The 27,628-nt window shown below is 46.4% G+C and overlaps 1 protein-coding gene across 3 annotated transcripts; it reads right to left on the bottom strand.

The window, feature by feature from the left end:
* Window positions 1-25,651, bottom strand: SERP2 (stress associated endoplasmic reticulum protein family member 2). 3 transcript variants are annotated; one of them, XR_009691215.1, is made up of 5 exons: window positions 25,017-25,187; window positions 18,139-18,211; window positions 8,057-8,155; window positions 7,076-7,324; window positions 1-427 (listed from the first exon to the last, which is right to left on the bottom strand). XR_009691215.1 is itself a non-coding variant. In XM_061133013.1 (5 exons), exons 2-4 carry the CDS (start codon window positions 25,098-25,100, stop codon window positions 8,100-8,102), a joined length of 213 nt encoding a protein of 70 aa, XP_060988996.1. In that variant the 5' UTR covers window positions 25,101-25,134; window positions 25,559-25,651; the 3' UTR covers window positions 6,227-7,324; window positions 8,057-8,099. The 3 variants fall into 3 exon arrangements, 2 of the variants coding, with proteins under 2 accessions (XP_060988997.1, XP_060988996.1); XM_061133013.1 differs by lacking the exon at window positions 1-427 and adding an exon at window positions 25,559-25,651 and having other exon boundaries at window positions 6,227-7,324; window positions 25,017-25,134; XM_061133014.1 differs by lacking the exons at window positions 7,076-7,324; window positions 8,057-8,155.
* Between the last annotated feature and the right edge of the window lie 1,977 nt (window positions 25,652-27,628).

Genomic DNA, 27,628 nt, shown 5'->3' with positions numbered 1-27,628 from the left:
GCAATTCCCAATGGAGCAGAGACTGTATCCATAGAAAGTAAAGCAGTGATCATGAGGGCCCACATGCAGACATCAGTGAAACCCAGGGCGAATCCAGACAGACAGCACTGCTGCAGACGCCGGAAAGCTCCCCATCCTGCCAACTGCAAAGCAAAATGTCCTTTCCGCTCAAGAACACGGATGTACCGAGATGTCCTGTGAGAAAGCAATTTGGTCTGACGTCCACGATGAAGTGATCAAGGAACAGCTGAGGGAGCCTTTGTTGTTGTTGTTTTTTTTTTCCTCTTCTGGTTGACTTGCTGGCTTCCCACAGATAGCCGGCTAAGAGCTGAAGTGGTCCTCCACCCTCCCGCGGGAGGGGGCGGTGTCAAACCCCCAGGGCCGGGTCACATGCCCATTCTGATGCTCTGAATGATCTGGAAGATAGCTGGACGAGGAAAACAAAACAGTCTGCTCAGACCCCGACAGCACACAGCTGGAAACCCAACCCCACGCCAGCCCCACTTCTGCTGACCCGGGGCCTTGGGCCTGTTAGCACACAGCTGATTAGAGATTTCCTAACAAGGAGTTAAGTTAACAAGAGGTCAGTGAACTTCTTTAAAAAGGCAGTCTTGCTCTGTCTGCTGATGGATGCCGCGGGGATTTATGGATAACTCCTGCTAATTCCACCGAGAGTGGAGGCCAGCAAGCCCTCAGATGCTGAGAGATTTGGCCCCCATCCCCAGAAGGTTCTCATGCTGCTGGGGAGTGGGGAGCAGGGCTTGCGTGCGGGCGGGGCACTCATTTAACAGGTCATCGACGCTGCCTCTTCCCAACGGCTGTGACCTGGAAAAGAAGCTGCCCTTGAACTGGAAGGAAGGCCAGGTGCTGGGAGCAGACATGTGGAGGTGGGCCCCCCTGGCTGTGGATAACCTTTGATACAAGTGCATCTTCAGGCGGCCTGGAACTTTCTGAAATTCAACTTGAAATACACCAAGAGCTGCACTGATTTATTCAGGGTGCTGTCCTCACTAAGTGGAACTAACACCTTCCTGATAAACTGAAGGGGTGGGTAGCCTGAATGTCCAACAAACAATTGCTGGGGCCCATCCCCTCCTTATTTGGGTTAGAGCTGATTGGATAGTTCCCAGTCTGGTTTGGCCTAAAGAGTTTAAATGTTAGTTTAAACTATAATTATAGTTATAGTAATAGTTTAATTATCTCCTGATAGTTCCCAGGAGAGGAAGGTCCATCCAACTTCTTTTTCACACCTTCCCCAGATGTAAAATATACAATATGGGTCCATCGAGATGAAGACAATCATGATGATAACAGCAATGAACATGTACGGAATGATTTTTTTTTTCTTTTTTTTTTTTTAGGAGCATCTGGGTACCCTGTAATCATCTGTGAACACAGAACAAGCAGAGGTCATTTCAGGGGCTTACCCCTCTCCCCTTCATAAAGTCTTCCTGGAATACACCCAGGAATGCTGTATCCTAAGTAACGAGAGTGAAAGGGGCTACTCAGAACCTTCAAAAACCAAACGGCTTGAGATTTTTATCATCTAACGTTAGTGAGCATATGCCATGGGCCGGGCACTGTGTTTGGGGACCCAAAGATAATTCACAGGGGCTTTTTCTTGGACAGCTAGATTTGAAGGGTAGATTAAGCACGAATGAAGTTGGGTGTCGGGTTTTATTTTTTTATGATTTTTTTGTTTTTGATGTGGACTATTTTTAAAGTCTTTATTGAATCTGTTAAAGTATTGTTTCTGTTTCATGTTTTGGATTTTTGGCCACGAGGCACATGGGATCTTTGCTGCCCGAACAGGGATTGAACCCACAGCCCCTGCAATGGAAGGCATAGTCTTAACCACTGGACTGCCAGGGAAGTCCCTGTAGTTGGTTTTTTATAAACTAAAAAAAAAAGATCACTGTGTACATCATCATGACTTTCCTAAATTGGATATACATCCAGCGTGATTTAATATTAGGTTTTCATGAATGTTCAGTGTGACCATAATAAGAAGTGATAACTGATAAGGCTCTGCTGTGATGTTGTTATAGCAGATGCACAGTGTTCGATCTGATCCCCAAATACCTCCAGTCAACTACACATCTTGGGCTCTCCTTTATGCTTCTTAGTGGTTATTTGGACTCAAGGGTTCTTGTGTCTGGTCACATCTCTGGTGTTACTACACCAGTCTGCAGTGGGCCCTCTTCTATTATTATGACCTGCAGACTAAGTCAAAAACGAAAACTGGTAGAACTATGTGTAAAACTAGAGTCAATTGGTTGTATGTGAAGGTTGGACTCTTTTCTAGATAAAGGAGTTAATTCAACAAGTCGTGATATTTAACCCTGGCTGTGCTCAGAGGTTTTCTTGGCTTATTATGATTTTGGGGTGACTTTTGACAGGATAAGTTGCTAGATGGATGAGGAAGTACTCACCCAAATGTATAAGCTTGCTGGAATATGGACATTTCCATCTTCCTCTAGCAAAGCTAACAAGGAATAAAAATTAAATAAACATTCTGTGTTCTGGCTTCACATAGGAGTCCTAGCAGGCAGCTGTGTATTCAAGTACATTAGGAAAAAAATATTTACATCCACCATGCCTCAGGCTTTGTTCTTGGGATCAGGAAAATATCCCTAATTTGGACAAATGGGCTTAACTTTAGAAGAGAGTGTTAGGGTCAGAGGGAACTGGGTTTGACTCTCCACTCTTCACTGACCAGCTGTGTGACTATATGAATAATTTAACCTCTTCACACTCGTCGCCTCTGCTGTGAAATGAGGACCATGTTGCTTCCTGTGTTAATATAGGGATTAAACATATGATATAGATGAGGTTCCTCACATATCAAGGTTTTGGTGCATGGGAGTTATTGGTAACTATGTAGTTACTATTACTACAATGATGGTTGCAGCTTCTCTAGGTATGCCCATGAAGACCAGAGCTCAAGGGCTATTTACCACCTGCCAGAGTATGAATTTTTGGAATTCACTAAATAGTTCTGAGCCCTGATTTCTCTAATTTATAAAACTGTAGATAATATGTACTGCAAGGAATGACTATGATGACATAAATAAAAGATGTTCAGAATAGATGCTCCAAAATATTGTTTCTCTGTGATATTTATTCTTAGACAACAAATCATTTTCAGCAGTATGTAGGCCGATGACTAGGAAACAGTCTGTGTCTTAGTCCATCCGATCCCATTTAAGCTATTCCATGATTTCGAAAGTGCTGGGTAATGATAAAACCACTCAATTCTAAGGAACTGCTGCAAATTTCTCTCAAGAATCTTAGACAAAGTTTGCTTGCCTCAGAGTAGCAACACTTATATTAAAACTTACCTATCTGTGTCTGCTTTAAAAACTAAGGAAAGGTCATTTTTGACCCTTATTGAATTCATGAATTAACATGTAAAATCTGATGGTCTTTAATATGTTTATAGGTGACCCTTTAAAATAGAGTCCTCTTGGAGAAATTACTTTGAATAAAGTCTACTTTAAGTTCACCATTTGCCTCCACTGCTAAGATAATGGAGAGATGGTTGTATTTTATGATTTTTTTTCAGTTGCATCAAGGTCTTTAAAAAGGCTTTACCATCTTATACCAATTATATTAACTGTATTTCTGTGTGCACGCCAGTAATGACCCGCCAAGCAATCCAGGCCTCCCTAGTGCTGACTTTCCGAGGCAGTGAACGGGAAGGGAGCCAAGAGTGGGTTCAAAGTGGGAAAGGAAGTGGGGAGTCTAGACCCTGACAAGTTAATAACTTAACAGTGGGTGAACAAAGCAGACAAAACAATTGAGTGGGCTGCAGGAAAGGGGCTGTGGGCAGGCAAGTCAGCAGGAGGAGAATGCCAAGAAAGGGAGGGGTGGCGGGCATTCAAGGTCAGAGGATCCGGCCTTGGGAAGGTCACAGAGGTTCAGAAACAATCCAGGCTAGAGTGAGGACTCCAGAATCCGAGAGCCTCTGTGCTCTCCTATCTGTTTAGGATCTTGGTTCTTGTTAACCTCGGTTGGCTCCATCTCTTTTATTCAACTGTTCCCTTTCAATGAAGTCCTTAGGGTTTAACATGTGAGAAGCACTTGCAACTCAAAAATCAAACAAACCAGGACAATCTTCTTGACTCCACATCTTCCATCCACCGATACCCTCCTCTTTACAACCATTTCCAAAAAGTTGTCTGTAGTCCTCACTTTATCCATTTCCTTACCTTTAATTTCTTATTCCACTGCACTCTAGCTTCTGCTCTCTTGCACTCCACTGAAATAACTCTTGCTAAAACCACAAATGACCTTCCAAGTCACCTAAGCCACAAGCATCCTTCAGCCGCCTCTTGCCGTATGCTCTTCACCGTCACTGAGCGCTCCCTCCTGGGAACTCTCCCTTGGCTTCTGTGACACACGATTCTCCTGGCTTCCAGTCTTCTTCCTTCTCTCTACTCTTTACACTAAACCAGGTGTATGGGGGTCATCCCGACTCTTCCTGACCAGTCAACAAGAATGCTGAAGTTCCCCAGTATGTATTCTGGCTTGCTTCTCTTCATTACATTCCTTCTCCTGGGTGATCTTATCAATGGTTGCTTAGTTTTCAATGACTCACCAAGATGTGCTGTCAGCCCTGACCTCTCCTAGGAGCTCCAGACCCACACCTTCTACCATCTAATTGATACCTGCACACAGGTGGCTCAAAGGCTCATCAAACACAATAGGAATGCCTCATGGTCTCTTCCCACTGCCAAGCTTGGCATCCTCCTCCATCTTGCACGTAATCCCAAAACACCAGACTCATTCTTGGACATGTCTAGTTGACGACCGAGACCTGTGGGCATTACCTAATAATCTTGTGAATCTGTGTCTTTCATTCCTCCTTCCAGAAACCGCCATCAGCTTTCCTCTGATTCCTGGGACAATCTCCAGCAGGTCTACTCTTGCTCCTCTTCAATCCTTTCTCTACACTGTAGCTAGAATTATTCCTTAGATAAAAGCAAGTGAGATCATGCCATCCTTGAGTTCCTAGCATACCAGAGGCTTTGTATTGCCCAATAAGTAAGATCACACCATCCTTGAGTTCCGAGTGTACCAGAAGCTCTCTATTGCCCAATCCCTTGCAAATGACCAGCATTTCCTGGCCCCGGGCATCTTGTCCATACTCACCTTCTCCATTCTCTTCTTCCTTTATGGCACATCTTCCTGTTTTCAGGAGCTCCCTGATCTCACGATCGGACTTCTACACATGCCATTCTTTCTGTCTGAAAGACTTTCCCCATCCTACCCTATTGCCTAGTTTTTCTTCGTAATTCAGAAGTTATTGCTTCAGAGAAGCTGACTTTGACCATCTGGAGCAAGAGTTCTCTAACTTGTGTATCACAGTGTCCTGAACGTGTCTGAAAACAGGAGCTGAACCCCGTTCCTAGAGTTTCTAATCCAGTGGGTCTGTGGTGGGAACTGAGAATGTATATTTCTAACAAGATCCTAGTTTATGCTGAGGCTGATGGTCCAGGGACCATGCTTGGAGAGCCACTTACCCAGAACACACCATCCCTTTGCATTACAGGCACACTTTGTTTTATTGTTTTTTTTTTTTGTTTTTTTTTTACAAATTTGTGGCAATCCTGTATGGCTGAAGTCTAAGGGTGCCATTTTTCCAACAGCCTTTGCTCATTTCTTTCCTCTGTGTCACATTTTGATAATTCTTACATTTCAAACTTTTTCATTATTATTATACTGGCTATGGTGATCTGTGATCAGTAATCTTTGATATTACTGTTACAAAAAAGATTGTGGCTTGCTGAAAGGCTCAGATGATGAATAGTGTTTTTCACCAATAAAAAAATATATTTTTAAATTAACATATGTACACTTTTTTAAAAGGTGTAATGTTATTGGATTCTTAATAGGCTACAGTATAGTGCAAATATAACTTTTATATGCATTGGGAAACTAAAAAACTGATATGACTTGCTTTATTGAGATATTCACTTTACTTGAGTGGCCTGGACCCAAACCTGCAATATCTCTGAGGTCTGCTGGTACATGCTTTCACAGCCCTATGTGCCTCTCCTTCAAACATATTCATGGCTGAAATTTTACACATTTCAACATAATTATTTGACTGACTCATCCTTCTTCCCCACTCGACCACAGGCTCTAGGAGAGCAGGGATGACTTTGCTCCCAGATCAACCCCTGGGTCTAAGCTCAGCACCAGGAACATAGTAGGTCCTCAGTACAAATTTATTGAAGAACCAAAAGATGAAAAATTGCAAACAGCATGGAGGAAAATGCATTTAAAAACTTCAATTGATTACTCTGCCAACCAAAAGAATCAGCATCATATGGCAACCTTGAAATTCAATTGGTCCAAGAGCTTAGTCCTTGAGGGGAAGTCAAGTCATAAGAACATAAACTTCCTTAAGGTTGGGGGCTGTGCCAGCCCAATCCACTCTCCTCCTGGGGACTGACTGACCCCAGATAACTGCAAATGGCTGAAGAACACAGGCATGACACAAGTGGATCCCCTAGGAGACTGTCGGAAAGCTGGAACCCTACCAGACAATGGGGGCTTCCAAAAATGATGTTTATTGAAAGCAAGTGGTTGACGATAAGAGAGATCAAGGAAGTTGCTGAGAAGAGAGATCAAGAGAGGCCAGAGGGAATCCCCTTTAGGAGGATAAGTCAACTTTAGAAATCACACAACTTTTATTCTTTTTCACTTAAAAAATTTAGAAAATTAAAGCACCAGTAGGAAAAGTATGGGTCCCACAAAAGACAAGCAGAAATGGTTAGAAGACAAGACATCATGAGGTGGTTCTTTCTTTGAAAGAATCAGCACAAAGAAGGTCAAAGGCAAGATGCCATTTCCCAGAGGGGAAAGAGAGGGAAGCCTGGGACAGGTGAGGGCAGGAGGATGATGTTAGAAGAAGGGATCATATTAGCAAAGAATGGGGTGCGCGCTCTCTAAAGTAAAATGACAGACAATAGAAGCGTTCTTCTGAGAAGGAACCCATAAAGAAACCCAGAGGACCCAAAGGGCATGGGGAAGAAGGAAGCACAGACAAGGGAGGTGTGAAGATCACCTTGAGGGAGCCAATGGGTGATGAGACATCTTTTTCCAGACTGTTCATCTCAGATCCTGAGGCAGGAGTTCCAGAGCAGACGCACGTCCTCAAGCTTTCTTTTGTGGTGAAACAGAAGGGATTCTCCGGGGCGGTTCAGCTCCTCAAACATCCCACTTTCCAGTCTTGGGGCTGTGACACCCTCTGGGTATCACAATTTCAAGATAGTTCAGGTAGTCTTCAGGAAAGGCCAGTGTTTATGTGGTCAACCTGCAAACATGGTGAATTCAAATCTATCCTGAAGCAACTGTCCAGGAAAGAGCAAGGTGACGGAGAAGCCTCGTGGCCCAGTCAAGAAACAGCCCATGGCTGGGTCAGGGCTTTACCCACCTGGGAACAAACCCAGAGAGTCTGTCCAACTGGAACTCTGAACTGTGCACCTTTTCTGGCAGGGAAAGTAAGAGATGTTTTAACAGGAGTTCTTTTCAATACCCAGTCATATGCTAAATGCCTGTAGTTGGTGGAAAACTTCTGCTCCATGGTCGTTTGGGGGAAATGATAAGAGAAAAGGATGTAGGGTGATAAAGGCAGATGGGTTTGGAGTTTAGTTTTGGGAACTAGCTCTCTTTTTAACTATGGGACGCTGGCTGATTTCCTCTACGGACCTGTTTTGTGATTCGGAGAAATGAGTACCATAGCTTCTTTGTAGGGACTGTGTGATAAGAAAATAAAATAAAAATGTAGGGCCTGGCATTATAGTAAGTACTCAAGAAACAGTAGTCAAAATAGTTGTATGAATAGATCCTGCTCACCCCATGGACTAGTCTTCAAAGAGTTCTTTCTAGAAGGAGAGAAGAGGCTCTAGCTCTAGCTGCCCCTGCAGAGATGACACCACCGACTTCTGGCTGGCAAACCCTGAGCTCTACCTGTCCAGGTAGGAACTGGGGCTCCTGACTTCCCCAATATCACAGAGTTGTGCTCCCCCACTACAAATTTTCTCACCTTCACAAGAGTCACAGCGTTATCTTTCTTTCCTTGTAAACACTCAGAAACTTGGTTTGAACCTTGCCCGGAGTGTTGAGAGGTGGGGACACAGCACGACTAAGGGCAAATGACAATAACAACAAACATCTGTAAAACCACTACCAGGACTCAACTAAACATGTTGCACACACTGTCTCATTTAATAATCCCCAGGATTCATTTTCATGAGGATCTGAGGAGTTTTTAGATAGACTCTTATCGCTTTTAACAGTGGGAGAACTGAGGCTTAGAGTGGGTATATATGTGAGTAGCTCGGACAAGGCCACCGAGTTAGTAGATGGCAGAGCATGTTTCCAACCCAAGGAGGCGCTGGAGCTGGCACATGCAGGACTTGGTCCTTTCTCTCCTCCACACCGTCCTTAACAGAACAACCAGTCCCAGGGAGGGAAGGGGTATTGGCGCTTCCAGAAGTGGAGAGGTGTATTCATAAAGGGAGACTACTGGACCACCTGAAACGAGGCTGGGAAGACAGGAGACTTCAAGCCCAGCCAAGAACAACTCAGGGAATCACTCTTCCTATCTGTTCTGAATAGGCTGTCCTGAGAAAACGGCCCTGCCTGTGATACATTATCTCTACTCCGTTCCACCCGGGCAGGCAGAGTGCCTGCAGGAGACAGGAGAAAAGTACAGTCTGTTAACTGCCAGACAAAGGGAATGTTCCTGCCCAGAAGCAGTGCAGCTACTCACAACTGATGGTGCAGGCTCTGTGGGAAAGGCATTAACTCTGTAATCACAGAGGCCAGCGCTGGGCCAGACATCATTTCCCATGTGATGTGCAAAGAGGGTCCAGATGTGTATTCCCTTCTGGGGATGAAAAAAAATCAGAATATCCAGCAACACAGGAGGTATCCCCTAAACACCACACACACACACACACACACACAGACATGCACATAGTCAGACACGCACACACATACACACGAAACAGGCAGACACATACAAACACACAGAGACACACGCATAAACCCACAAACACACATATGCAAATACACAGAGACACACAAATACACATAGACAAGCCCACACACAGACACACACATACACATGAACACACATACAGACACGTGCAAATATACACAGACACAGACGTAAACACACACAGAGGCATAAACACATACACATACACACACATACACAGGATCTCACTGAAGATCCTGCCTCAGTGAGAAGAGCTTTTCTCTCATTTGTTTCCCTTTAAGATTTGAACAAAGAGGTCTACTGCTTAAAAAAAAACCAGAAAGCAAGAAAAGGCTAAAACCAAGAGTCTAGACATTTTGTCCTCAAAATACACTTATTTTTTTCTGATTATACAAGTAATATATGCTCATTGACAGAATTGGAAAATATAGAAAATTAGGAAGGAAATAAGTCACTGGTTAATCCTATTACCCTCGAGGTTTCCCTTTGATGGGGGATATAAACTCATCAGTTTCAAGAAAACCCAGGCTTCAAGAACCACGAAAATGCGCATAATCTCTAATTAGGAAGTGAGTATCAGGTTCAGCCAGAGAGAGAGAGAGAGAAATGAAATTGAAATGAGGGACAGATGAGAGAATTAGTCTGAGGGAAGGAAGCGGGGCTGGCTGGCGTGTAAGTTTCCTTCTGAGAGGCGTAAGCACAACGGGGGAGAAAACGGCGGCTCCAGCGACCTGGCTGAAACCTCAGTGAGGGGAGAGGACAGACTCTGCTCTTCGCTGCTCTTAGCTTGCTGCTTCCTGCCCAGGTCCAGGGACACACCAGGGCCCCGGAGAGGTGAATGACACCACAGGGTCCCAAGGAACATAGAACCACCGACTGAACTACCAAACTGTCTGGTCAGCTAGCCTGTGAGGAAAAAGACCTCATTTTCCCAGGTCCAGGTGAAAATTATAGTTCAAGAGGACAGTTAAAAGTGCTGAAGACAGTAACACTTATGGAAAGATCCTAGGTATATAAAAAATAAAAGACTCAAAAGGGGGGAAAAAGTGCGGAAGACAGGGACTTCCCTGGTGGTGCAGTGGTTGAGAATCTGCCTTTCAGGGCAGGGGACGCGGGTTTGATCCCTGGTCGGGGAACTAAGACCCCACGTGCTGCAGGGCAGCTGAGCCCGTGAACCACAACTATTGAGCCCACACGGCACCAGGAAAGGTCCCGAACGACGCAACTAAGACACAGCCAGAGAAAGCAAGCAGGCAAGAAAACAACTCCATGCACAATCACGCCAAAAACAGAAACGCTGATGCTTAGGCATAAACTTAGCAAAAGACGTGCGGAACTTGCACACTAAAAACTGCTTTAAAACTGCTCAAGACGGCTGTCCAGTGAACACTGCAGAACGGACATCAGGGGCTGATCTCCCCGATGTCACTGCTGCGTTCAGGTCAGGCGTTACTGACCCACGGCAGCGGGCTCCCCACACAGCTCCAGGGTGGCTTGGAACCCTCCTCCACGAGGCTCTTGAAAGAGCCCAAGACAAAAGGGAGAGAGGAAGCCCAGGGCAAGAACTGTGGGCACAAACGGCGTGTGGACGTCGTCAATGGTCCAGGGAAGCACCGCAGACAGCAAGTGTCTGGAGCAGATAGCGCTCGGCATATCTGTGTGACGGCATCTCTGCCGCCTCAGACAGACACTCCGGGTCACGCTCATCTCTGAGTCTCAAGATAAAGACAGAAGCTACCAGACAGTTCCCTAAAGAGGCAGGGTTTTGAAAACGGGACTGAGAGTCGGGACGAGCTGCTTATCTGGAAAGAGGACCCCCGGCCTGCAGAAATGGAAGATGATTTTTTTTTTTTTTTTAATAAAAATGGGAGAGAATAAAACAGCCGAGTCTCTAAAAGAGGGCTGTTGAAAGCCTTGGGACTTCAGTGTCTGTCTAGAGGTCTAGGAGATTGAACAAAGACAAATGCAACCCAGTTAAAAAGGCCCCAGGAAAAATTTCGGGTCAAGACTTGAACAAGAAAAGTTTCTGGCCCATTTGAAATAATCATCTGAAGGGACTCAGAAGAGGGATGTGACTAAGAGATAGGTTATCGATTTCTGATGGAAGGTATGTAATATTAACAACAATAAGGCTAGTTTCCAAACTATACCTGACCAAGTAAGACACGGCCCTGAGATGGCCTATGTGGACAATTCCATGTCTCAAAAGAACACGCTGTTCCCGTGAGCTCTTGTATCTCACAAGGGAAACTTTTTTTTTTTTTTTTTTTTTAAATAACAGAACAGGGGTGTATTTTGGTTGCTTTAAGAAAATAAAAACCCAGGGTCAGGAAGATCCCCTGGAGGAGGAAATGGCAGCCCACTCCAGTATTCTTGCCTGGAAATCCCCATGGATGGTGGAGCCTGGCAGGCTACAGTCCCTGGGATTGCAAAGAGTAGGACACGACTGAGTGGCTGAGCACACACACAAGCAAAGGGAAGAAACTCACCGGTCACTTCTGATATTCAACTTTAAAGTACAAACCCCTGTTCACGGATTTCAGTCTGCCTGTGGGTGGCTCCTTTTTCCTGCCTGGGTCTGTCTAAAAGGCTCTGATGCTTTCTCGTGGGAACGTAAGTCTCACACACTGGGAGTGTTATCACCGAGACAGCGTCCCCTCCTCCTTGGAGTGAAGAGGTGGGGTCTACGGCTCTCTGGAAGGTTCAGACCACCGTGAGTGGCTGCGTAACGGCCAAGGAGAGGCACGGCCTGGGAGGATGGGGGAGGGGGGCGATGGGAGACTAAACCGCCCTGGCACGTAAGGCCCACCCATGGTGCCACGACTTCCCACGAGGGTCCTGGGGACGGAGGTGGCAGTGGCTGAGGCCGCAGGTTTCAAGCGTGCTGCGGGCCAGCACATACATCCCGGGAGCCGTTCAGTGCCTGGACAACCTCCAGAAGGGCTCTTCCCACCCCTGTTTAATTCATAAGGAAATCAATACAGAGTGAGGAACTGGTCCAAGGGTTTTCAGCGGATAGCGAACCCAGGCTCTGAACCCACATCTGGCAGCACCCCAAACGAACCTCCCCTCAGAAGCCTCTTTTCCTTTTACAGCCAGTTGGTCAGTTTTCAAAGAAGTGTCTTGCTGGAGAGATCTTTTGCAATCCTGGAAAGTGGAAATTTCCTTCCTCTGAAGTGAGGTGTGCTAGGTAACGTCCTCTGACTGGTTACAACCATGGATTCGGGCTGGACTGGGACCCCCGGGGGCCTCCGTGGTGAGGAGTGGGCATTCCCTGGGCGCATGTTTCTGCACCAGGGGACTCTCTGGGTGCCTGGGCTTTGCATCCTCACTGCTCCCCTGGCTCCTCTCCCGTCCTTTTCATCATCTGACTATTGTCAACGCCCAGCACCGCTGGCACGAAAGGCATGTGTGGAGAATGAGGAAGGCCACAGGAAAGAAGCTGAGGAGGGAGGGGTCAAGACTGTGCTGTGACATGTCACTCCCCGCGATGAGGGGTCCCGGAACCTCTTGGAGGTTTGTTAACTTGTTTTCCCACATAAAATGGAGTAAGGGTGACCAGCAAGTGAGCATTTACTTAAGTGTCAATATTTTTACCAGTCTTCATTCTTTCCCAGAAGATACTAGGAAAACAAATAAAACGGGCATTGCGTATGACTTCTGACCTGAGTATTTATTTACCCCGGTACACTGACAGTATTGCTGTGACTTTTTAAATTGAAGTGCAGTTGATTTATAATGTTTCAGGTGTACAGCGAAGTGATTCAGTGACACAGATATGTCTGTGTGTCTGTAAGCCACTTCAGTCCTGTCTGACTCTTGGCGACCCTATGGATGGGAGCCCACCAGGCTCCTCTGTCCGTGGTATTCTCCAGGCAAGCAAGAATACTGGAGTGGGCTGCCATATAGCAAAGTGATTCAGTGACACAGATATATCTGTGTGTGTATGTAAGTTACTTCAGTCCTGTCTGACTCTTGGCGACCCTATGGAGGGGAGCCCATCAGGCTCCTCTGTCCGTGGGATTCTCCAGGCAAGCAACAATACTGGAGTGGGCTGCCATATAGCAAAGTGACTCAGTGATACAAACATATATATATATATATATATATATATTCTTTTTCAGATTCTTTTCCATTATATGTTATTACAAAGATGTTGAGTATAGTTTCCCATGCTATATGGTAGGTCTTTGTTGTTTATAATTTATGTATAATAATATCTGTTAATCCCCAATTCTTAATTTATCCCTTCCCCCTCTTCATCCCCCTTTGGTAGCTGTTAAGTTTGTTTTCTATGTGACACTATTCCTAAAAAGAGCCCTTTGCCCAACCATCAGTCAGAAAAGTGAATTAACAGAGTAAGGCAATGAAAGTAAGAGAATTAGATCACACTTTTCGTCTCTGTATAAAAATCCAGGGACTTCCCTGGTGGTTCAGTGGTTAAGACCCCTTCTAATGTAGGGGACTCGGGTTGGATACTTGGTCAGGGAATTAGGAGCCCACGTGCCTCAGGGCAACTAAGCTTGCAAAACGACTGAGTCCTCTCGCCACAACTAGAGAAGCCTGTGCACTGCAATTGAAGAGACTGCGTAGCCAGAAAAATTTTACAAAATATGAATAACTAATTATATGAACTCAGAGAGGGCGAATGGCCTCCTCAATATCCCCGGGACTTGGTGAAAGGAAACTTAAGGCTGGCCTATGGTATATCCTGTCCACGGGAAAGGGGCCCGCTGGACAGGGACAGGAAGCGGCGTGTCTGCAGGGGTATGGACACCCCACCGGAAACGCCAGGGTATTCTGTGTGAGCGTGACAGGCGAGGCGGGGTGAGAGGGCTGCCTCGCACGTCACAGACGGACAGCAGGACAGCAGGACGTGGGATGTGAGGGGTCTTTATTACGTTGTGCTAGAACGGCAAAGTATGGTGAAGACGGTAAAGTACCTGCCCACAATGCAGGAGACCCGAGTCCGACCCCTGGGTTGGGAAGATCCCCTGGAGGAGGGCATAGCAACCCACTCCTGTATTCTTGCCTGGAGAATCCCCGTGGACAGGCAGGCTACAGTCCATGGGGTTGCAAAGAGTCGGACCCGACTGAGTGACTAACACTTTCGCTTTTGCAAAACTGAACAGAGGTGAGAGAGAGCAGTGATGAGGGGCTTCAGCCATCCAGGCGCTGAGGAGGCTCATGATGTAAAGCAAAGGAACTGATAAAGAGAAGGGCTAGGTTTGAGGAAATTGCATTTTTTAAAATTTAATTTAATTTTTAATTGGAGGATAATTACTTTACAATGTTGTGATGGTTTCTGCTATACATCAACATGAATCAGCCATAGGTATACATATGTCCTCTCCCTCAAATTCTTTTAAACATAGAGAAAAGGTAGGTAGATCACCAAATCACTTAGCTGTAAGGCAGAAATTAACACAATGTTGTAAAATCAACTCTACTTTAATAAAATCAAGGAGAAAAAAGACAGGTAGGTGCCTATGGCCTGTGACTCTAGACAGGGAGGGACTTGGAGGGAAAGTGGGAGCTGCAAGAGGAACTGAATCGTGACTAATCCCAGAGAGATGGCAACAGGGACAGAGCTAAAGGAGCTATTGTGTTTCTCATGACATGTTTGGTTTAGAAAAGGACACAGACAAAGATAGAAGGAACGGCACAGTACCAAGGACGAATTGAGAAGAGTGACACATTTCTGTGAGAACAGTGCTGAGGCCTGAAATGAAGCTTGCAAAAAAAAAAAAAAGCTAAAGTTGGCAAAAGAAATCCGAAAAGAAAATGTTAAAAGGGACATTATTTTTAGCTATGATTAAAAAAGGGATGAGGTTCTTTGCTTGGATCACAACAGCATGTTAACAGAGAATGAAGTTGAGATGACACAACTCCCTGTTTGCTGTCTAGCCTTTCCATGGAAGCCAGTGGTCTTAACTAGGAAGAGGTAAAGAAGCATCCTTATAGCACTTCCCTGGCAGTCCAGTGGTAAAGACTCTGTGCTTTCAATGCGTGGGGCACAGGTTCGACCCCTGGCCAGGGAACTAAGATCTTGCATACCATGTGGCATGGTGAAAGTATTTAAAAAGATAAATAAATAAAGAGGCATCCTTAGAAGAGCCTCAGGAATGTGGGCAGGGGATGTGGCACGCCCTGACTGGTATGTCCTCTGAATCATTTTAAGTCCAAATCTCCAGGCCCTACAGGCTCCCATTTCAGGCCCCTGGACGAACCAACAGATAGGACAGCAGAGACAATGTACTTGATCCCTGAAAAAACTAATGGAGACTGGGAAGTTTCCAAAAGATTACTGCCAGCAAACGTCCCAATGTTCTCACGCAGGAGGGGGAGATACAGTTCCTACTCTGTGAACCAATAAGCCTGGCAAAATTTTAACTAAGATGTAAAGAAGGTTTTAAATCCCTTTGAAAAGGATGGGTATTGAACACTAGCACAGGTTGGAGAAAAATAAGCCAGACGATTGGGTTGCCCTCTCCCTTACATGGGCTTCCCTGATGGCTCATAGTGTAAAGAATTGGCCTGCAGTGCAGGAGACCCAGGTTCAATCCCTGGGTCAGGAATATCCCCTGGAGGAGGGCATGGCAACCCACTCCAGTATTCTTGCCTGGAGAATCCCATGGACAGAGGAGGCTGGTGGGCTACAGTCCACGGAGTCGCAAGACTCAGGCGTGACTAAGCGACTAAGCAGGAACACTCCCCTATATGCTACCTAAGGGCACAGGCCAGAAAGGGCTCAGTTACCGTGCATCTTGAAGCACAAAAAGCACAAACAAACAAACAAACAACAAAAAAACAGCTCTGTATCTATTTAGTTCCTAACAACACAGGCTGTATGATGACCGAGGCTCAGAGATCCCTCTGATTGGGCTTTGGCCATTCTTGAGCCTGGGGTATTATCTCAGGTCTCCAAGCCTTTGTCACACGGTGCTCCCTCATGCGGAATAACCTTCTCTTTGTCTGGCTGTTTGTCCTTCAAAACTCAGCTCAAATGGCAGCTCCTCTGGGAAAGTTTCTCTTCTGCTCAGTATGATTTAGGAGCCCCGATCCACAATCTGATGCCCACGTTGGAATCCTAGTACCCAATGTGATGGTGGTAGAAGGTAGGGACTTGGGGAGGTGCTTAGGTCCTGAGGGTGGAGGTCTCATAAATGAGATCTGTTGTTTCATGTAGTTGCTCAGCCATGTCTGACTCTTTTGAGACCCCCATGAACTGCAGCCCTCCAGGCTCCTCTGTCCTTGGGATTTCCCAGGCAAGAATACTGGAGTGGGTTGCCATTTCCTCCTCCAGGGGATCTACCTGACCTAGAGATGGAACCTGGGTCTCCTGCTTTGGCAGGTGGGTTCTTATCACTGAGCTACCAGGGAAGCCCCATCAATGGGATCAGAGCTCTTATACAGGAGACCGCACCGAGCTCCCAAGCCCCGTCTGCCGCGTGAGGATGTCATGTGAGGATACAGGGAGAAGTCTGTGTTTGGGCACAGGGCTCTCACCTGACTATGTTGGTACCCTATTCTGACTTCCAGGCTCCTGAACCATGAGCAATAAACTTCTATTCCTAAGCCACCCAGTCTATAGTGTTTTGCTAAAGCAGCCGGAACGGGCTCAGTCCCTTATCCGCGCTTGCCAAGCCCTCTGCACGTTCTGCTATCACAGTGCTCATCCCCTGGGCTGCAACGGACAGCTTCCTTATCTGCCTTCCCACGGCCTGCTGCCTCCTGGAGGAGTTTCTATTTCCAAAGCCTGCCCAGTGCCAGGCACACTGGGGACCCTCACGTCACTGGGACTGTTTGCAGGAGTCTTGCTGAGAGGTTCAAAATCAGCCTGAGGGGATTTGTCTCTAATCATGTTCTGTGGGCTTCTCCAAGGCTAGACTTTAATCAGTGACTTGGAGGAATAATATTTTTTCAAGAACCCATAAAGCTGAGAGAGAAAGATAATTAGATAAAAGGCTCAAGGTTCAATCCCTGGTTGACTATAAAACCTGAAAACATAGATAAGTTTTTATATAGATGGATTTTTCTCCTTGATTTTTCTGTGGCATGCTAACAGCATGTGTTTTTCTTTTTTTGGTTTGCTTTGCTTTGGGGGGAAAATCAGAGGCAGATCATGTGAGGTAACATGTCACAGAATACAGGCAGTGAGGGAAATGCCGCATTGGTGCACCATATTCATTGCAATTTTCACCAGTGCTCTGAACTATGCATTGCTAATGCAGGGCAACACACTGAATATATCATGTAATATCACTAACCGTATGGCACATTATCACTTAACATCAGTAAGCCATTTATTATAGATGTTCTTTTATGCTTCCAGACTTTCTGGCTACTCTGTAGAAAACCGGCTTATAACCAACAATGAAATTACAATAGAAATGTTCACGAAGCTTTATGTGTGCATGCTTGCATAGTTGTGTCTAATTCTTTGCGATCCCATAGACTAGCCCACCAGGTTCCTCTGTCCACGGGATTTTCTAGGCAAGAATACTGGCGTGAGTTGTCGTTTTCTCCTCCAGAGGATCTTTCCCACCCAGGGACTGAACCTGGGTCTCCTGCGTTGCAGGCAGATTCTTTACTGCTGAGCCACCAGGGAAGGCATGTGTTTGAATGTGGGTATAAAGACCATTCTCTGAACTTGCCACCTTCTGGCATCAGGTGATTATACCGTGAGGCTCAGGTCCAAGGTTCCGTTCTCCCTAGCATCTCTGCAGAGCTTCTCTTAAGACATAAGGCCCCTCCCTCTTTCTGGAACATGAATTTATCTCAGGCAGATAGGTGCTCCACTTTCTGTTCCAAATGCCCTTTTTTAGGTCAGGTCTTCAGAGAAAGCTTTAACTGAACTCTGAAGTGTAGCCAGCCAATTTAATTGCTCAGTGTAATCACTTTATGATTATGATTTGATAACATATCAGTTCTGTCTCTATTCCTATTTGGTTTGCTGGAATGAAAACGAAATCAAAACCCATTAAGAGGAAGGCTTCAGGCAGCGATTAACTTGAATCCCAGACCAATATATTTTTGGCATATTTACCTTGTGGATAAAACATGTGTTTTTATGGGACAGAGGAGACCATGGGATAGTAAGGACAGTGAGAAGCCCATACCTGAGCCGCAGACAACAAAAACGAACAGTGCCAACAGCCATGGTCCCACAGGATATTTCTCTTCTTGTGGCCTCTGAAAGTGAGTGGGAGAAAGTAAGATGAGGTTCATTCATTCAAGAAACATTTATTGAGTACAGCTAGACACTGTCCTAGAGGCTGGGGACCCATCTGTGAACAAGACAGATCCAGTCTTAACGCAGATCTAGATGAAAGTGAAAGTGTGAGTCACTCTGTAATGTCCGACTCTTCTTGACCCTGTGGACTGTAGCCCACCAGGCACCTCTGTCCATGGGATTCTTCAGGCAAGAATACTGGGGTGGGTAGCCACTGCCTTCTCCAGGGGATCTTCCAGACCCAGGGACTGAACCTGCGTTACCCACATTGTAGGCAGATTTTCTACTGTCTGAGCCACCAGAGATCTAGATGAACAAAGTCAATTTAAAGAATCAAGACTGGTTTGGAAAAACTCATCAACAACCTTATTTACATCCCTGTAACTCAATGAACTTGGTGGTTCTTAAATAATCTGGAGACAGATGAGGTATAATATATAAATCAGTACAGTGGTTTGGGAGCCAAAAAATGCCATTACTAATCATTGTTTCTGTTGGCTGAAAGCACACTTCATACCAGGCACTCTAGGAAGCAGCCGATATTCACCATTTCCAGCGCTCACAACTCCACACGAGGTCAGTCTTTTCACCCCCCTTCTGTAGCGGAGAAACTGAGGCTCATGCTTTGTTAACTTCAGCAAGAGCTGGGATTCAAGTTTAGATTTGCCTCATTACAGAGCCAGGGGTTTTGCCTCCAACAGTCTCCCCTCAAATTCCTGCATCTGTGGCTTCCAAGCTGAGTCACAAAGCACAGCTATTTTCTCAAAACTTTCCAAGTGCCAGGACTTCCCCCGAGATCAAGTGGGTAAGACTCTACCTTTCAAAGCATGGGTGCTTATAAGCTCAGTCGTGTCTGACTCTTTGCGACCCTACGGACTGTAACCACCAGGCTCCTCTGTCCATGGAATTTCCCAGGCAAGAATACTGCAGTGGGTTGCCATTTCCTTCTCCAGGGGATCTTCCCACCCCAGGGATGGAACCCGGGTCTCCTGTGTCTCCTGCATTGGCAGGTGGATTCTTTACCACTGAGCCACATGGGAAGCAGGGGTTCTATCTCTGGTTGGGGAATTGAGATCCCATGCGTCTCGTGGTATGGCCAAAAAAATAAAGACAACTCTTTAAAAAATAAAAAATGATGGTTTAAAAAAAGAAAAAAATTTTAAGTGCTAGAAACCTGGGAAGTCACTGCAGTGCAAATCCAGGGAACAGTAGAAAGCAACCACATATGGAGGTGAGAGGAGCAGCATTTTGTAAAAAACCTCCTAATTCTCAGTGAAGCTGACTCTTTGGAGAAATCTCTACTTCTCTGGGAAGCACAAGGGGCCTGTGGTTCCCACACAGATGAGTCCTGCGAACCTCTTGCTCATCTCAAACCAAAAGAACAGAAAGTCCCTCTGCAACCCCTCTGGGTCTGTGTGCCGATAGGGCTTGGTCCTTACAATCCAATCAATCAATGGAAAACCAATATTTTCTGAGAGAGGCATCTGAAAGTGGAGAATTTCTCAAATGCTAAGGGAGAAGGTAGAGTGAAAAAAAGAAAGAACTCACTAAATATTTCCTCACTGGCATGAACCAAAAATAGGCTGTAGTCAACATAGATTAAAACAAAACAAACTTATTTTATCATAGATAAGGCAACAATTCTCTGGTTCTCAGCTTACTTGTTCCATTCTTAGAGAACGTTCTCTCTTCTACTTCTGTTGAGCTCCCTTGGCACTTTTATCACCAACTACTTTTTCTAGATAGCACTTAGCATGATTTGTATTGCGATGTTTATTCTTGTGATGCTTTGCTTAATGTCTGTCTCTCCACTAGACTGTAAGCCCCACAAGGGCAGGTACTGTGTCTCTTTCATGTATCAGTGCATACCAATGCCTGATCCAGAACTTAAATATAGATGATGCTTGATAAATGTTCATCAAAGAATGAATAAGCATGCAAGTTTCACTAAATATGACGTCTTAGGTCACCTAGGGGCTTCCCTGGTGGTTCAGACGGGGTAAAGAATCCACCTGCAATGGAGGAGACCCAGGTTCAATCCCTGGGTCAGGAAGATCCCTTGGAGAAGGGAATGGCTACCCATTCTAGTATTCTTGCCTGGGAAATCCCACGGACAGAGGAGCCTGACAGGCTACAGACCATAGGGTTGCAAAGAGTTGGACATGACTCAGCAACTAACACTTTCACTTTCGCTACTTTGTAGGTCACCTAGAGTAAAGAAGGATCTAGAAAAGATATTGGCTCTTTTACTAATTCTTCCAAATTGGTGATAGGGTTATTCCAGGATTTCTCTTACTAGAGAAGTATACATTAGTGTCAGGGGCAGATAGGATCTGACTAAGGATCAAAACAACTCACTTCTCTGACTTTGAGAAACTTGTATCTACCAACACTTGTATGATAGCAAATCACACTGAAAAGGGATAGATGGTTTCTTCTGACTAGAACAAGGACAAAATCAGTCAAATAATTGCACAGAATAACTCTTTAATCAGCGTTTTCACTGTCATTCTTTGGCACTTAAGACTTAAGTCAAGATGAGAGCAAATAAATAGTTATTTGAACAGAATGTAACATTTACTCCTCCCCCCTTCACCAACTTCCTAATCATTTGTCCCAGTTGACCAGAAACAAATTCTGTTGTTGTCATCCCACTAATGCTATATTTAAAAAAAAAAACCATTTAGTTCTATCTCCAGCAAAGTCAACAAGTGAATTCAGGAGGCTGTAAATGGGATTATTGGTCTAGGGCAGATACCAAATGGAGTCCTTTATTTTTCCTTTGCGGAAACTCCACTCAAATTATCAGGATGCAGAACTTGGAGCATATACCACAGAAATCTTTTTGATGACCTTTCACAGTGAATCAATTGTACTTGGGGGCTTTCAGAGCTCAAGAACTTGGTTGGTCATAATACCTATATATGTATATATATATATTTTAAACTGGAGGACAGTTGCTTTAAAATCTTGTGTTAGCTTCTGCCGTACAGCAAAGCGAATCAGCCACGTGTGTGTGTGTGTGGTGTGTGTGTATCCTCTTCTTTGGATTTCCTTCCCAGTTCCCTGTGCTATACAGCCTGTTCTCATTAGCTATCTATTTTACGCATGAAAGTGAAAGTATTAGTCTCTCAGTAGCGTCTGACTCTTGCAAGCCCATAGACCGAAGCCGGCCAGGCTCCTCTGTCTATGGAATTTTCCAGGCAAGAATACTGGAGTGGGTTGCCATTCCCTCCTCCAGGGGATCTTCCCAACCCAGGGATCAAACCCAATGTATTAATCCCACTTTCCAAATCCATCCCATTCCCCACTCCTCCCTTGGTATCCATACGTTTGTTCTCTATATGTGTTTCTACTTCTGCTTTGCAAATAAGTTCATCTATACCATTTTTCTAAAGATTTGAATTCCCGGTGGTCCAGCTGTTAAGACTCCATGCTGCCAGTGAAAGGGACATGGGTTCGATCCCTGGTAGGGGAACTAGGATCACACATGACTTGCAGCACAGGGGGAAAAAAAAAAAAAAAAACCCTCTATTCCAATATATCCTTTTCTGAGAGCTTTGAGTTACTTCATTTTTGGAAACATTGCCCAGCACAAATCTGTCGGGACAATTCACTCAAGCCTGAATCTATTGCTGGGATTTTTTTTAAAAAAAGAAAAAAAACAGTAGAATTGTGCAAATGACATGGTTCATTTCCAGTAGGAGTTTGACAGTCCCTGGGCCCCAAAATGGGCCTCCCTGGAGGCTCAGACACTAAAGAATCTGCCTGCAATGCAGGAGACCTGAGTTCAATCCCTGGGTCAGGAAGATCCCCTGGAGGAGGATATGGCAACCCACTCCAGTATTCTCACCTGGAGAATCCCATAGATAGAGGAGCCTGGCGGGCTACAGTCCACGGGGTCACAAGAGTTGGACACGACTGAGTGACTAACACTTTCACTTTGTTGCAGAATGTGTTTCCCTGTGATAAGATACCAGCAGGAGAACTCTGAAATGTAAATTGCCCCTTTATTCTGAAGAAGTTACTACTGTATAATTATGAAATGATCATCCCATTACTCTGTTATCTGGGAGAACAATATTGATTCACTCCATAGCTGTACACCAATAATGAAATACCTGTATACAATTAAAGGAGTTTATTTCTAAATGACTAATCTGGATTTTCCTTTAGAATCTATTCATGTGTCTGCATTTCATTCTGAACAAGTTACCCCTTGCAAGTTACTTCTTTCTAAGTATAATCATGTTTGATCTGTAATTAGGAAAATGAGATTTAGGATTTAAAGTGTTTCATTTTGTTTTTCTGAAAGAGAATTTCATTTTTCTTTTTGGATGCTGATCCATGTACAATAAAGTTAACCAAAAAAGCCTTTCTAACCAAGGGAAAAGAAACATACCTTGTGGCTTGGTTTAGAAATCTTTCATTACAAAGTTAGTAGGACAATTTACATACCCTCGTAGGTGCCAGGCACTTTTGAAGGGCCTGCTCCATGGTATACCAGAACCTATTAAAAATCTACTCACAACACACATTAAACTTTATTTGAAAATATTTCTGAAAGTTGAATTGAGTTGAACTGCAGTCAAGTTGACTACATTTCTTAGATATTTAAACAGTTTTTTCTCTAATTGCTCCATTGTCTTTTCTTACTTTGGAGACAATCATTTTTTTTTTTTTTTCAGGTCCCAAATGTTCTCAAGTGGTCTTGAAAAGCTCAAGGTGGCAGATGCTGACTTTACCAAGCCTAACAGATAACACAGACTTCCCTGGTGGCTCAGTGGTAAAGAATCTGCCTGTCAGGGAAGGAGACATGGGTTCGATCCCTGGGTCAGGAAGATCCCCTGGAGAAAGGAATGACTACCCACTCTGGTATTCTTGCCTGGGAAGTTCCATGGACAGAGGAGCCTGGGGGGCTAAGTCCACCGGGTTGTGACAGAGTGGACCTGACTGAGCGACCTAATAACAACAAATGGATAACACAGCTCTGCAAAAGTTTCTGTTCTGTTGTTACTTTTGCAGTCAGACAAGCTGTCAACTGGAGAGAATTAACAAGTGAAGTCTGATTTTTTTTTTAGTTCATTAAAAAGAACCACACAGCTAGAAATTTTCAGTAAATTAGCTAGCCTGTATATCATCCTTGGAAGACTTGATCTTCTACGGATATAAACACTGAATGCTTTAATATCCTTAAAAATTGTTTTTCAGCATCAATTTGGACAGTAAGATTTCTTTTTTCCCCGAGTAAAAATACGAAAAACACAGATCTTTGTGAAAAATAGTTTCAATTCAATGGCATGTTGCCATTTTGTGGCCCAACAACAACTAAATGATCTAGCTCCCAAATGAGAGCATTTCCAGCACAAAGTAAGCCTGTAGCTGTGCTGCGCTTAGTCACTTCAGCCGAGTCTGACTCTTTTCGACCCCATGATGTGTAGCCTGCCAGGCTCCTCTGTCCATGGGGATTCTCCAGGCAAGAATACTGGAGTGGGTTGTCATGCCCTTCTCCAGGGGATCTTCCCAACCCAGGGACCAAACCTGGATCTCCCGCATTGCGGGAGGATTCTTGACTATCTGAGCCACCAGAGAAGCCTACTTAAGCCTGTAGCTGTGTAAAAAGATCCAGCGTTGATCCTAAGGCTTCTCTGACATAGTACTGCTTGGTTCTGCAAGAATTCTGGTCTAGTGACTGCAAATCTAGCTTTTTGCTCAGTGAATCAAACCAGCATTGTCTCTTTGGCTAGAAGCAATTGCCTCATCAAGTCAGCAGACTCTTCCAGCCAAACTCCAAGCTTCAGCTAAACTTCCACTGAAGTGTCTGAGATAATATTGATAGATTCCAAGTGTCTTTGCTCATGCACTTGGAGACAAACACTACCCAACAACTCATCTGAGGCCTGCCACCGAATGTCCAGAAATACAGGCCTGGCAATTTCTGCTGAAGATCATTTGTTTTACTGAAAACAAAGGAACACCACACACACAAACACACACAGCCCACTGTGCATAAGGCACAGATTGTACTTAAACATTGTTATAAAGCTTTAATCTACAGTTTTGGAGGCGTAGAATGCCTAGCAATAAACTAGTTTCTGAAATTCTGGAACATATTATCAAGATGAACCTGAATTCACAAAATGAGTAAGAGGAATGCTGCTTTTAGAATTTGGCCTCCAAGCCCCTGGAGAAAAGGCAAGAAGGGAAGATGGAAGGAAATACAGGCTGAATCGCACTTTGAATTCCCAATATACACAAGGAGAGCATTACAAAAGGCAGGAAGAAAAACCTTATCAGGATGTGTTTGCTGGGGAGGGCGGGCAGGGGTGAAGCCTAGGAGGGAGAGATGGCAAACGGCCTCAATTTACCCATTCATTCATTCATTCATTCAACAAACGATCTCGCACCTACTAGGTTCCTGTCCCTTGTGTCAAGCAGTGGGTTTAACTCTTCCCTTAAGGATGTGACTTTGATCTTTCCCAGAGACAAAGACTCAGTTCTCTCCTGGGGAGGCCCTTCTGCGCCTCCGTGGCAGCCACTCCCAGAGGGGCCACGGCCAACCAGGGCCCTCTCCGCCCACGCGAGCCCAAGTCCGCGCCCCGGCGTGGGGGAGCGCATTCCTCAGCGCCCCCGGGGTGCCGGACCCCGCGGGAGGGGCGGCCCGGGGAGCGGAGGAGGCGGGGGTCAGCCCCGCGCCCGCAGTCCTACACCCGCCCCGCCCCGGCCCGGCCACTCGCCGCCGGGTCCAAGCCGCCCCCGCCTTACCAGGGTTTTGGCTACGTTCCCCCTCTGGGTGATGTTTTTGCTGTGCTTCTCGTTGGCCATCCGGATCCGCTGTTTGGCCACCATGGCTCGGGCGCCAGGAAACGCTCTCGACTCCCACCTGCAAGGATGCCCCCCGCGTGAGCCCCCCGACAGGGCCGAGCTTGTCCCGCCCGCCCCGGGCGCTGCAGGTGGCAAGGCGCGGCCCCCGAGCCCCGGGTACCCCTCTCCCCAACCCCCAACGAGCTGGCTCCAGAGAGAGGCCAGAGCCCGGACGGAAGTAATCTTTCATCTCAGGAAACCCTCTCCTACTTCCTCGCCATCCTTCCGGTCCCCCCAGCTACCTAACCAGCGCAGCCCCGAGGCGGGCGCTGCGGCGCGTCCTCTGCGCACCCGGCGGCCGGAGCGCAGCGCGCGGAGCGGCTCCGGTCGGGGGACCCCGGGGGAATCGGATCCAGCGGCCGAACGCGGCGAGGCCCAGGGTTCCGGCGGCGGCGGGCTTTGTGCGCTCACAGCGGGCGGGGGCTCCCCGGCCCGGGACCCACCGAGGCCCCGGGGAAAGGGTTGGGACGGCTGCGCTTCGAGCTGGGGTCGCGCAGTCTCCCCGGCACTGCTGCCCGCTGGCCAACGGCAGGGCTGGAGGCGGCGGCCCGTGGTCCTCAAAACACAAGTTGAACGAGGGAATACGGGGCTGGGCCCGCTCTTTTGGGGGACCGTGGGAAGGAGCCTCCCCTTCGAGGGTCTGGGGACGGGCTTGCGCACGGAAGGGCGCCGCAGGAGCTTTCTGTAGTGCTGCAGAAAGGACCTGATCTTCCCGGGGATGGGAAGCGGGTGTGAGGATGGAGCGGAGAGAGGCCTTCCTGCCTGGGCGGTTACCGGGTTACTCGGAAGACGGACAGCGCCGCATCTGAGTGAAAAGTGGAGGAAAGACTTAGGCTTGCTGCCCAGGCGGAGTTTGGTGGTCACCGCCCGGATGTGGGTAACTTGGGCCACCAGGGGCAAATTGCATCCCCTCTAGAGAATTCCATCCGCCCCCACCCCCTGCCTCAGCTCCCCACCCCAACCCTCCAGGAGCATCTGGACTGGGGGCTTCCCTGCGGTTCAAGGGTACAAATGGAACGTTCCTGACTCAAAACCGTTGATACCAGGCCCTACAGATTGTCTACTGTGGGGACAGGGCGGGGAGAGGGGTCCAGTCCTTCACTTTCCCACGTGCTGGATGGATTGGAGGTAGCCCCTAGAAGACCAGAAGAGGGGGAACCTCAGCCCAGAAGTTCTGGGGCTGGGGGGAGTGGTGGGAAGAAGAGTTAGACCAGCTTTGGCTCATGCACCCCAGTCCTTCCCTTTGGGGCATCTGTGACTGGGTTTCCACCGGGTTCTATGGAGTGAGGTTCCCCTCTGTCCAGGGGAGGTGAGGGAGGGCTCCTTCTCTCTTTGGGGGGCCCTTTGTGCCCTCATAACTGGCAGGGGCTACTGGGCTGAGCTCAGCCTCATGTCCCTCCCCATTTCTTGTCAATCAAACGGTAATATGGACAGTTTAGGGGCAGCTTTGGGTAACCAAGAAGAAGCAAGAAGTTGTCTAGCACCATTAGTAAAGTCTGGTCATTCTTTTTCTACTCTGAAGAAGAGTTGAGTTTCCACACTAGTTTCCATTGGCTTAACCATTACCCACCGCCACCATTATTAAAGGACCACAAACCAAGTAGGCCCAACCCTAATACTGCGCTTTTAATAACAATTGAGTTCTTTCTTTTTAAAAGAATTAATTTTTTTTGAGTATAGTTGCCAGGTGATGCAAAGAGCTGACTTCTTGGAAAAGACCCTGATGCTGGGAAAGATTGAAGGCAGGAGGAGAAGGGGGCGACAGAGAATGAGATGGTTGGATGGCACCACTGGATGAGTGGACATGAGTCTAAACAAATGCCGGGAGATAGTGAAGGACAGGGAAGCCTGGCATGCTGCAGTCCATGGGGTCACAGAGTTGGACATGACCTAGCCACTGAACAACAATAGCTGCTTTGCAGTATCGTGTTCATTTCTACTATACAGCAAAATGAATCAACTGCATGGATACATGCATACCCTCCCTTTTGGATTTCCTTCCCACTTAAGTCACACAGAGCTCTGAGTAGAGTTCCCTGAGCGCTGAGTAGGCCCTCATTAGTTCCCTATTTTATTCATAGCATCAGTAGCGCATATGTGTCAATTCCAAGCTCACAGTTCCTCCCACCCCCTTGCGGTTCCCCCTTGGTGTCCATACGTTTCTTCTCTACGTGTGTGTCTCTGTTTCCGCTTTGCAAATAAGACTCTTGGCGGGAAGGGTGAGAGGCCTTCTCCCGCTCAGTCACACTTGCTGGATCTGGCTGTGAGGTCCAGGGCCGGCCTCTCCGTGACTCGCCTTCCTCCGATCTCATCCACATACCTGGAGAGGAGAAAAGATAGGACCCCGCCTGAGCTGGGCACAGACCTGGCTCCGAGAAACATGAAGGGAAAGATGCAGACAGAGGTGGTTTTCCATTTGGGCCTGTGAGCAGAAAAGCGTTCCTCAGGTCAGAGATCTGCCTTCCATCAGGCTCAGGTGTGCTGCCTTGCTTAGGAAAAAAATTGGTTTTTGA

This window comes from Dama dama, chromosome 30 (assembly GCF_033118175.1).
Source record: "Dama dama isolate Ldn47 chromosome 30, ASM3311817v1, whole genome shotgun sequence".
Lineage (NCBI taxonomy): Eukaryota > Metazoa > Chordata > Mammalia > Artiodactyla > Cervidae > Dama > Dama dama.
The sequence above is the reverse complement of the archived record's forward strand: the minus strand, read 5'-3'. Positions and strand labels throughout refer to the sequence as shown.